Raw genomic sequence first — 12500 nt, forward strand, 5'->3', positions numbered from 1 at the left:
TCATTTTCTAAAACAGAAACGGCTTTATCTTTCTTCTACCTGCTGGACTATGCTTCTGGTACCTGTTCAATGCCTGGACAAGACTTTCTTGTACCTTATCTTTTGCCCAGTCATGTAAAATATTATGTAAATTCTCAACTTTCCGCCATTTTAAAACACAGAGGGAAAAACTTTGAAATGATGACGTCAACCGTGCGTCTGTCCTCTAATAGATCATAGGCGAGAACCAATCAAAATGCGTGAATAACTTGGGTTATTATATAAAATACAATACAATATTTTGCAATGCTCTATTCCCTCTATGAGAGGCGCCTGCAGGGAATCATAGTAGTTATATTCATAGAAACAAACATCAACAAGAGATGATTAATACAACTACCATCATGTTTCCCTGCAGGTGCATCTCATAGAGTGAATGGCTATTATGGCATACCATGCAATGTAATACAGCACATATATCTTAATAGATGTTTTGATGTAGAAAGTATTGCTCTATATTGTTATGAGTCAATGTGCTGTATTTTGATGAGCAGGTCAATGCACAAACAATGAGTGAAATTATACTTCAATACTGCACATGAAATCGTCGAACAAGTGATTTATTATCCAAATGTTGTAGTCGATAATTATTTATCAGCAAAAGAGGGAGAGTATGACAGCTCTGCATGACTTTCGCAGACTTGACAAGTAGGATTTCTGCTATAAAAATAACTAATTATACAATTTTGCTGTATATTTGTACTCTTTCACCTGTTGTTTGGATTATATTTGCTGCAGTTCAATAATTAGGTGAGTTATTAACAGACCCAGTTAAACAAAGCAGCACTGAATTTCACACATAATGTAAAATGCAAATTCAAAATAAATAGTGCTAACATATGCCTACAGATGCAGAAGCAGACGAAATACCAACATTTTGACCTGCACCTATAAAGAAGTAACTAATGTACAGAAAAGTGGTGGCCAGTTGCTTTGGAAACATGCTCTTACACTTTGAGTTAAAGTTGGCACTGAACAATTTTGATACTAAGAACAACGCAAGACATCTGCACTATGCCATGTCAGATGTGAGCACAAGAACCTAGTTAACCAAAGTCAAGCACACTGAGCAACGGGAAATGGAACACTCTGTTCTCCATTGTTATTTATTTTCTGTCATTGAAGTATTTTACTTTGTATCAACATCTCATCAATATGTTTTATGTGAGGAGTTGAGCTAATTCACAGAACTCTTTGTCCAACTACTGTATTCTGACAACCACCTGGAGACTCTGATTCTGTCATCAGGAACACTCTTTTGTCCAGCAGATATTCTACAAACCACTACCCATTGATCAACATGTAACCTTACAACAAGCTATTGTAAGAAGTATAAAAAATGTACAGTGTATTAGCATTATTGTTTTTTTTATTGCGCTTACAGTTTCATTTTAATGAAAGAACTTAGTAAATTCTCCATGCAAATTGATTGTTGTTCAACATGTCTATATTTCCTTTACAGTCATGGTAAAAACTTAATATCAGAACTTCAGTGTAATTCAGGACTTACAGAATTCACGGTAATTCCAGGAAACCATCTTGACACTTCATGTACAAGTTAATTTGACATCCCACGGTAAACAAAGTCTTCTTCTGTCAATGTTTTGTTCCACTACTCCGTGAACGGCTCACCCTTTGTCCATCTATGATTATGGCTCCAGTTGACTGAAAACGCACTAAACACGCGTACGCATTGCGGACCTATTTTTTAAGTCTGTTGGCGGAGCCAAGCTGAATTGTTTAGTTCGAGGAAGTCAAGGAGGATATTGCTTCTTGTGGTTAAAAACACGCAACTGTTTTGCATGACTGACATAACATGAGAAAGGCGATATTTTCCTGTTGATGATGACTTTGCTGTTTTATCGTTAACAAGATATAATAGTCTTCTTTAGAAAAGGAAACATTTTTTTTTAGTTATTTTTCTATAAAAGAATACATGTATATCATATTTTTAGATAGACTGTTCGTGGCTTTAAGTTACATTTGCAATCGCGTGGGTGCTCGCTATCAACAAACCCGTACTGCGGAAGTTTAAAATTGGGAGGTGAAACAAATTAGCGTTAGTATATGTATGATCAATTTATCGCTCGGCGGTTAAGACGTTTTTTTTTTAGTAAATAGATTTAATGGGTTGCAGTTTTCATACTACGGAACTGTTTTCGATTAATTTCAGAAATTTAAAACTGTTCCCACAATTAACATTTCACGAAGGGAAAGTGCGAGCTATTGCTTGTTCTGGTTTTACCAGGATATAGAGTTATTGTGCCTTTAGACCTGTTTGCCATCGATTCAAGACTTTAATTCAAATTTAACTACGCGGTTATAATGAGCTTGTTGTTTGATAAATGGCACTCGTGCCATGCTTGTCATTAAATTTGCCGGCAATACACGGTTCAGGACAGTTTCCATGGAAACGTCTGAATGGCAAAATCCCGACCAAGAAAAAGGCAATCAAGACTACCTTGCCATATAATAATGTACGTTATATTTTTTTAGGCTCAAAAATCAACTGACACTGATGTTAATAAATATGTCGTAAGTGCTAAGGTCTTTGGCATCTCTCACTGACAACCTCCTGGGGAAGAAAATCATTGAAATTTATCACTAGGTTACCTCCTATACAAAATCACGTTTGGTGTGAACTAGTCTCTACCTATAAATGTAGTTTCAAAACGTCTTTACGATAGATGCAAATTTATTTCCTATTTACTGGAATTGCATCAACCCCAAAGCCCTCTCTCCTCCTGGATAAAAGCCTTTGAAAAACATGATTTACAGCAACTTTTACGAAACCACAATATCATATGGAAACAAGTTATACTAAAATAGGTTACAAAAATTCACAGCATGAGAAATCAGAAAGTGACGAAAGCAAATCCCTGACGGGAAGCCTGATCGCACTATCACATGAAAAGAAAAAAGTCGCTCCATGAAGTTGATGAGGACTTCAAAAATTAGCCTTAATTACCTCGTGTTTATCATGCTAATATCAGGGAGCGTTTATTCCAGCGTCCATTTGTGTGAAACTACGTACTAAGTTACTTTTATTTCTGTTATATTATATTTTACCCACAGTTGTTGCCCATGCGCTTCTGTGTAGGCAATTGAAAGATCAAAAAACATCCCTCACATTTTGGAATCGGTTTCCAAATGAAGGAATATCTGGAAAAATTGAAGTTTCTTTTTTTCCTTCAAGTAACTCTTGTTTCTCTTTTATCGAATGAATCGATCTGGCTCAGTGTTTTGTTCAATTCTTCCAGCTGTCATGAAAAAGGCGGACCTTATGCCATTAGCGTTATTTTCTTTTATGAAGTGCTGTTTCCTCCTTGATTGCGAATTCTGATTTCAGTTTTGATGGTATGCTCTTTAATTTACGAAAAACAGTACATTGCATTATTTGCTCTTATCTAAGATCGAGATAAAGTCATCCCAAACTTTTTGCGTCTTTTATAGTTCAATTTGCATGAACAAAGCCTTGATTGTTATTGCTGTTTCAGCTGTCTTTATTGATTACTAGATTCATGTGCTAAACTATACGAAAACTCAATTAAACCCTTGCATGTGCTAAAATATACGCCGAAAGCTCAATTAAACCCATGTGCTAAAATATATGAAAACTCGATAACTCAGTTTGCTTGACCTCGATTAAACCAATATCAACTGAGGAAATTGAGAAATAAATCTACTTGTGATCAGAAATTAAAGAGTTGCTGTCACTAACAAATTTCAATTAACTTTGGCTGTATTCTTCAATTTACAATCAGTACAAAGTCATGTTGTTTTCTTTTGATATAGCTATTTTTATATATGTTTGTAATTAAATTCCTGTTGAGCTATTTGTAAGATTTATGGCTCAGTTTTAAGTCACTATAAATACTATTCAATATTAAGATTCACTAACACGTCAAAAGCCATCAATCAATAGCATAATTAGTCAGTGTTTTGATTCACACTTGTTATGCTTTGTGATTCGTCAAGCGAGCGTTCTTTGTTTTTATTTACATTATTTGTAAACATTGGCTTTATTAATGGCTAGCTCTTCCTGACACATATTGGCTTTTCCCCGAATATTTCATTAGGCGAAAAGCTATATCAATTAACTAATGGCCTTCAAGCAAGTAATTAACTTTCCCGCTTAAAATTATATCAGTTTCCAGGGAGTTTTCTTTCAGCCCCTGAGGAGTGAATTTACATATTGTGTTCGTCAGAGCATTGGTTCCGCGACGTCAGTAATGCGGTAGATTCACTCAGCCAGAAACAAGCAAAAATCTGATCTGAAGTCGTTTTGAACCACTGATAGAGGAACAGCCCCTTTACTTTCAAAACTTTTTCAGTCTAATATACATCCAGGTCAGTGGTATTTGTCATCATTTTCTTAATGTCGGATTTCCTGAGGTGTGTTAAGTTCGACAAATGCTGTTCAACACCAAGCAAATCAGTCAAATTTAAAGTTGGACTTTACAAAATAATATACCTTGTGCGAACTGGCAAATGTTTCAGATGTATACTACATTTGATTTGGAAATATGTTGCAGAAAGATTGATCTCTCCACAGGATAGCGCCTTAAAAACACGCACCGCTAAGCTATTACCATTTATAAGTGCGTTTACTCGAAGCAACAGATGCGTGAGAGATATGATGCATGAAAACAGAATTACGTGCTTCTAATACTCACGCAACACAGCTTGAACAAATAAAGAGACTCCCTACATTCTGTAAATTGAGAATCCAATTGATGCAAAGCGTTTTCTTTCTTTATTAGATCACAAGATATTAGGACAGGCCTAGCTCCAAGCTTGAACATGTCGTCCACGAACAGCACTAAAACTTACAACCTTTGGTCAACAAACGGTGATGAGTTTATCGCAGCCATAATTGTCTTAGGTAAGTATATGTGCACAACCTTCATTGGGACTTTAATTTTTCACCAGAATTCTGTATTAAAGTAAATTCATACGAAGTTAGTGATTTCCTTCCCAGAAATTAAATAATAGTTTAATAAACAGAAGAAGCCAGGTTGATTTATCAAAGTTAGTATATCCGCTTGACGAGCAATTCTAAGCAAGGAAAAATAAAAACGATTAAGAATCGTTTTTTTCAATTCGTATAGATTCAATTCTTAGTTTTCACGGTGAAATAGACTAGCATTCGGGTATATACTGACTAGCAGGTCCATTTGCACTAAGGTGCAACGCCCAACAAACATTGAAGAATAAAGATTTACGTTGTCCCGCAAGCATCAAGAAAAGATCAAGCTGATCAGAATACGTTCCCTATCCGTAAAGACGAATTGTGTTGTATATGTAATCGAAGCTTATCTTTGTTTCAAGCGTCAATCTTTATTCAATACGCAACTTTTTCATCCAAACAAACAACAACGGTGACTGTGTCATTGATATTGTTAGCAATTCGCCGAAGACTATTTCGTTTCAATTTGAGGCCGTTTTCAAATGCACGGATAAAAACATAGTTCCCCGAAGCTGGTTTTTATTTTTAAACTCATGAATCTGATAAGTTTGAGCAAGGGAAAGTGCTAGATTACTAATATCAAAGCAGATGGAAAAATTCAAAAGAATCACACGCATTCCCAGAATCTCAAGACAGTGTTCTCACTTCAATGATGTCTTATTGTGTATTGCTTCTTTACTTGTAACCATGGTTACCGTTCAAGCTGAAATCAAAACTTAAAGGCGCTTGTAAATATTACGTCGAGAATATTGTGGGCTAAGTTCAACTTTAATATTTTTGATTAGCGTTCAAATCTTTTTTCAGTGACTTAATTGCAACTTTTTAGTCGTAGGACAAAATTTATAATAAAATAATGTGAGATAATAGGTTTACACGATTTGAAAAGAATAACACAGGCTGGGGTTCAGGTTTATCGACCATTGTCTTGACATGTGAAGTTTTATTGAAAAGGTTTATTTGAGCGTTTATCCCGAAAAACTTACCCGAACCTCCATTAGCAGCTGTTCTTTACAAAGGTAATCCCACGCTCTTCCTGCTGAAGGTTTTCTGCGGGGGAAACAAAGACTGGCTCCAGGGAGAGGCGGAAATTTTGCCTACACCTTTATTTTTCTCTCAAAATTGAATTTTTCATTCAACTGAATAATATGTGTCAATGTAGCTCTGGGATATTCTAACAATGGGAAGATCTATAAAGCCGGCCTCCGACTAATTAATTTTTGTGAGGTAGATTAATAACCAACGCCGCCTGCAGAACCAAAATCTAATATGACAGCAACAACTAACAATATCCAACAAATTCATTTTAATAATATTTCTTACATGTGGTTTAATGGGTGGGATTTGCTGATAGTAACTTAGGCATTTTGTTTAATTGGTAAGGTTTTTTCTCCTTTTCAAATGTTTCTTTACATATTCACCGCCAATCACCTAAACTGAAACGATGTTTTTTATTATTGTTATTTTTTTTTTTTTTTTTTTTCATGCTGTTTTCTAAGTCATAAATTCAGTTCTCTTGAGGCAGGGTTTCCTTCCACCTACTTACTGTACATGATAGAACTTTGATCACAAAGTAACTGTCAATCGGAGGGCATTAGGAACAAAATTAAACTAATGACCAATGTTTCCCTACTAATCGATCCTTCTTCTCAATAGAATGTCACTCTGATCATTAGTTTCCATGACATGCTATCACAACTCCCAAACCACAGAGCTACATTTATAAATTCCAAATGTAAACACAGAAAGCATTGAAATCGTATTTGACCAGGAATAAAGCCAAAGACAGTAAATCGTTGAGATATCACTTCACGTTTTCCTAATTAGCACCAGCAAGACTAGTTCAGCATTTAGATTTCGATATAAATAAAATATTGAGGTTCGGGTTAACTTTTTGAATGGAACAGGCTAATCACAGTGGTCCATTTCTGTCAAAATTAGACATTGTGCTCTAAATGTTTAAACAAGTCACGATACACTCAGACCTTTTTATTTTTCTTGTTCATGCTTTCGAAAATGAAGCACGGTTTAGAATTTGGGTTAAATGAACGTTTTAGTGATTTTGTCAGCCTTGAGTTGAACAGATAAAACGAGAGCAAAACGAACTACATCACAGAAAAAAACAATTGAGAACTATACCAGAAAGCTTGATCATCAGACTCAAATCAAGTGCGCTGGATTCTTCGTTTCCATCACTGTTAACATTTTTTCAACCCTTAGTTGTTTCTTTCTTTCTCAAAATATATCTCAAGTTAATTTTATCCATCAGTGCTGCCTTGCCCATAAAATAAATCCATACTTCATGAACTAAAAATTCGTCTACAATTGTTGGGACTTCCTCGTTGATCGACTCTCTTGGTTGAGACATGTTGATGACGTGTAAAAAAAAGTCTCAGTTCTCACAATATATAGGTGCTTTTAAACGTGTGCACGACCCGTCGTTACAGTAAATACTGCATTACAAATTTGCCATGTTGTAATACAGTGTGATACCACAGTTGAATTACTCCAACCCGGTCTTGGTCTGTTTGTGCTTTCAATTAAGCGATAAACTGACTACAAAGTATTTTCCGAAGTGTTGCGTCAACGCAGTGGCCAAAAACCCAAAATGGCAGTAATGGTTTTTTTTAAACGCTGCAACAACGTGCCCCAGGCACTTAAAAGAATTTTTTGCACCACGTTTCACAGAACATAATATGCGAGATGTAACGAAGTCCGTTACAGTGGAGTCCTCATAATGGAACGCGTTGCCTCACGAAATGAAAAATGTCGGCTCTACACGACAGTTTGAAAGCAAAATCAACAGCATCTCTGATAAATCGGATTCCAACACGGCAACCATGTAACACAGTTTTATAGCTAACATTGTTCAAAAATGATATATTTCAGCCTAAATGATGTTAAGTCCATGTTGAAATCAAGGCTATCTAACCTCAAGTGTTAAAATAAATATGCTTATATTTCTTTCCAATATTGCAGGACTCGTATCACTGGTTGGTTTAATCGGTAACAGCTTTGTTATTTCAATCATTGTCTCGACTCGTCGCCGTGGTCAGCGGTCTGCAGTGCAGCTATTCCTCCTCCACTTGGCGATTTCAGATCTGCTCGTGTGCGTGGTGTGCATACCGCTGACTTTGTGGCTCATTTTTTACTACCCCGAAGAAAACGTGAAAGGTGCAAGTGGTCTGTGTAAGTTCACACGATTTGTCCAGGTTAGTAGCTAAAATATCGTTTTGTGGGCGTTTCCAGAAACTTAGGACACAGTAACACATATTGCAACTGAAGAACTATAACAGTTACAGGAACTGGAATAGTAATAACATAATTTCCTTTTTTATCCCAATTCAATAATATTTTAATACAAAGTTCAGAGGAGACCGAAAACGGCATGATTCACTTGCACACTCAGCCTATTCTATGACAATGTCTCGAACGCCATTCTCGAAATTGAAGCGCTGGAAAAGAGAACTTTTATTTGCGAGGAGGATGGACCCACAACAAAAGGAAGGTATGGGGTGCAAAACATTGTAAAACTTTTGATCTCTCGGCGTCAAACCAGCAGTCCTTAATAAGGGGTCGATAAATAATATTTTCTGAATCAGCTAATCGTTAACAATAATTGACATAATGTATCGATTACTACATTTACTGTTTACGGGCCGTTCGTAAAATGTTAACCACTTGTCAATTGCTCTTTCAGTTTCTGGCGCCATCAAGCTCCATGTGTTTACTGACCGTCATCAGCATTGATCGATATTACTCCCTTGTTCGCCCCCTGCAAGCTATGAAGGCCTGGCTTCGTCCTAAAGTGCTAATAACCATTGGATGGATTTACGCCGGCGCAATTTTCCTGCCCACGTTTTACTTTGTAGACACCAAAGAAGTCCAGTGGGCAAATGGAACGTTCTGGTATTGTAGCACCGTTCCCAATAACACGTTAGCAGGTTTTAGCTACCTAGTGTTCCTTTCAATCTTTGGATTCCTCATTCAGTTGGTCACAATCATTGTATTGTATAGCCGTGTTGGAAAGGCAGTGTGGAGCCGCGAAAGAAAAATTTCTCGCACGGGCACGATGTCCGCTGCAAATGTAAAGTCTCTGGACAAAACAAAGAAACGCGTTACACAAATGCTTCTGACTGTTGTCATATTCTTTCTCGTTTGCTGGGCGCCGTTTGTGATCTACACCGGCTTCATTGAGAGATATGTCGCCGACTTTCCTAACCCAGCTGATGGCATTCGAGTGATCTCCTATGGCTTTGGGCTTTTCAATTCAGTTTGCAATCCTTTCATTTACTTTTTTAACAGTCCAAGTTTCCGGAGGGATTCCTTGCGGAAAGTTTGTTTGGAGATCGGAAATCCCACGGAGGAGAGGCCAGGTGGAAATAGCGACAACTCATCAAGGAGCACCGTAATAAGCCGAGTAGATACCATGGCAAGGGGAGGAGAAAAGAGCAAAGTAACCAATGGCTTTGGAAACCTCGCTTACCAGAAAGAGACATACGACACTAGACTGTAAAACATGTCCGATATACTTACACTTAAGACAACCCTTTAATTACAGTAAGAATAACTTATCGTCACGTGTTGGTGATGATCGAGTCAAATCGGGTAATTCCCTACAATGGAAGATTTACTACACATGTGATAAATCCAGTCAGTTTTTGATTGGCAAGCTTGCCATGCCACTTTGAGACACGGCCACTTCAAAGCAGTTCATAGCATAGAAAGTTTAAAATGAGTGGATAAGTAAAAAACAAACAAAGACAACAAACAAAGGAAACAAACAAATCAAAGGAAACAAACAAAGAAAACAAACAAATCGATCAATAATCAATCAATCAATCAATCAATCAATCAATCATTTATTTTGACAAGGGGACTTAATGAAATCGTCAAAGACAATTAAGGTTTCCGAAAATTGCCGAAGAATCCACGAATACGTTACAAGACGGCTTCCGAACGTAAGAAAAATCCTCCATCTTCCGTAAGTTACACCTACATAAATGCCCCTCCCCCTTTTGACGGTTACCTGAAGACTCCAGAGTTCGTACAATAACGTCCTTAAATTCAACTACTGTTTTAGCTCTCGTTTTGATTTTTCTTACGTGCCTTACGGGCAAGCAATGACGATTATTATCGTGTAATTTTGACAGCAATCTTATTTATTTTAGCCCATTGCTCAAAATAGTAATCGAAATCATGCAAACATCATACTAAACGAACTCAGTATACGTATGCATATTAATTATATTCGTTTTATTTAAATTCATACCTTGTGTCAGCTCTATACACATTAGCAGTACGTTACGGTATGGAGTTAATAACGATTGACACAAGCTCTTTTTGAGTGACTTCGAGCCGGTATAAAACGGAACTGTCCGGCCCAAGCCACAAGGGCCAAAAAAGCAATATTGTGCAGTATAGTATTATCACTGTATAAAATATCTGTAACGATTTTATAGCCTATGTATTGTAATCATAAATTTTTCCGCTGTTGTATGGCTTGAAGTTTCCGTAAATTATTGAGTAACGATTTTGAAAGAACGAAGAATTATTATGGTAGCTTGAGAATATGGCAGCGATGAGGTGTTGTAGCATCATGTTATCAGAAAATAATATTTATCTTGCATGATATGCGGGGAATTAAACGACCTGAAAATCTGAACATCGAGGAAGGAGTTTATTTGTTTTTACTATTATTTATTCAATATATATTCAAAACGATCGACAACTACGCAATTTAATTTGAGAACCGTGTATGATGATAGAGAATGAAAATTTGTAACTTTCCTGGATGATGTATGTAACTAAGTACTATTTTTATTGTTATTCAAGAACATATACAGTACTTGAGATTCTCCAGTTATCACGTACTTGTATTTACAATATAGTTATTTCTCTAGCTAGTTTCCTCTTTGGGTAACTGGTAATCATGCACACGTACCAATATAGCCTATATTGTAGCAGTTTATTGCCAGTTGAATTAAACACTATGTTTGAAATATCGCGCATTGTTGGTAAGGCGCCGCTATATAATCGTTAGGCCGGGAAGTTACTGGTTCTTTGAGAAGACCGAGTGGAATAGCACTGCCCAACTGAGTGTGCGCAGAAATGTAGAAGAGTGACCTCCATTAGGATAGCATTAGTCACAGCCAATAGCCTTTGATTTATTTCAGTTTGACACTGATACAAACGAGGCGAAAGGGTCAATTCTGCTTTTTATTATATGGCTGAACTGGTCCGCGATGAAAAGGAGAATTCTCCTTGGTTTCCTTAGCGGTCTGCATTTTGTGATACGGACCGCGAACCCTGGAGAAATTTCAAAACTGAGTTCACTCTAAAAATGCATCAAATGCTTTCCGTCCAAACAACGCCGCAGAAATTTGAAAACGCAACAATCGCCGGTCATTTTGGATGAGGAAAACTCCAACAGAGAAATCCTGATCACATAATTATCGTGACGCCATTGTTTTCGACAACCTCCGTTTTCAAAATGTTTTCCGTCCACACTAAACGCAATGCAGGCGTTTTCAAATTTCTCCGGTTTGAAGAGAGTTTTCGAAAAGCTCCGTTTTCGTGACCGATTAGTGTGGACAGGGCTCGAGATGGGCCGCTAACGAATTAAATTTCGGCAAATTGCGTTTTCACTTCATTGCACAAAATAAACGCGCGCACAAATACCGAGAATGGATTGCGGAGACGCATCAGTTTATAACAGATTGCAAAGAGCTAAGTACTTAACTGAACTAGCTTGTTCGGTCCCTATAGGGAATCTTCGCTGACTTCATTGTTTACACTTTTCCTCATTAACATACTACTTTGCCCAGAAAAGGCATCACGCTTGACACAAATTGAATACCAAAACTTAAAGATTAACAATAAAGATTAGCGAAAAAACTGAGCAACGACGTTTCGGTGTCATCCTGGGACCATTTTCAAGTTAAAAAATATTTGTGCGAAAAGTAAACTAATTTATACCAATGGTAGAGGTGCGAAATTAAATAAATTAAGATTAAGATAGCTGTTCAATGTTCATGTTCATTCCAATGAGGTGTCAAACACTGGTAATGAGTTCAGTGTCTGTTCAAAGCCTAAACAAATACTTTTGCGCGAATGGAGTCTGACTGTGTGTTAAGGCTCGGTTTCTTCTTGCGAATCCACAACATTTCGTGGATCAAGCAATCGAACTTTCCCTGACATTTCTTTAGGATCTTAAAGTTGTTAGTCAGGTCACCAACTGTATCAACTCGGTGTTCATTTTGAAGGTGTTTTCCGATGGCGGTAAATCGGTGTTCCTCAATGCGCTTGTAAAGATGACGGCTAGTGTAACCGACGTATTCTGCATCACACAGATCACATATATAGTTATAAACAACGCACTGTTGATTGATCAAAGGTGGTTTTGGCTCTTGTACTTTGAGATCATCGCCAATTTTACGGCTTCTGAACACCGGCTGTAGTTTGTGATCAAGTTTATTACTCAAGTCCGAGAGAT

General features: G+C 37.0%; 1 protein-coding gene across 1 annotated transcript; it reads left to right on the forward strand.

Annotated features, from left to right (window-relative positions):
* The first annotated feature begins 4231 nt into the window (after positions 1-4231).
* On the forward strand, positions 4232-9663 carry LOC110063187 (pyroglutamylated RF-amide peptide receptor-like). Its single transcript, XM_020770150.2, has 4 exons — positions 4232-4389; positions 4803-4924; positions 7985-8217; positions 8706-9663. Exons 2-4 carry the CDS (start codon positions 4843-4845, stop codon positions 9519-9521), a joined length of 1131 nt encoding a protein of 376 aa, XP_020625809.2. The 5' UTR covers positions 4232-4389; positions 4803-4842; the 3' UTR covers positions 9522-9663.
* The last annotated feature ends 2837 nt before the right edge of the window (positions 9664-12500 follow it).

The sequence above is a fragment of the Orbicella faveolata genome, unplaced genomic scaffold (genome assembly GCF_042242905.1).
Source record: "Orbicella faveolata isolate gen_17 unplaced genomic scaffold, um_ofav_v1 contig_12, whole genome shotgun sequence".
Taxonomy (NCBI): Eukaryota; Metazoa; Cnidaria; class Anthozoa; order Scleractinia; family Merulinidae; genus Orbicella; species Orbicella faveolata.

Coding starts and splice junctions, on each gene's coding strand:
- LOC110063187 (XM_020770150.2), top strand. CDS start 4,843: ATGTCGTCCACGAACAGCACTAAAACTTACAACCTTTGGTCAACAAAC. Junction 4,925..7,984: donor CGCAGCCATAATTGTCTTAG/GTAAGTATATGT, acceptor CCAATATTGCAG/GACTCGTATCACTGGTTGGT. Junction 8,218..8,705: donor AGTTCACACGATTTGTCCAG/GTTAGTAGCTAA, acceptor TTGCTCTTTCAG/TTTCTGGCGCCATCAAGCTC.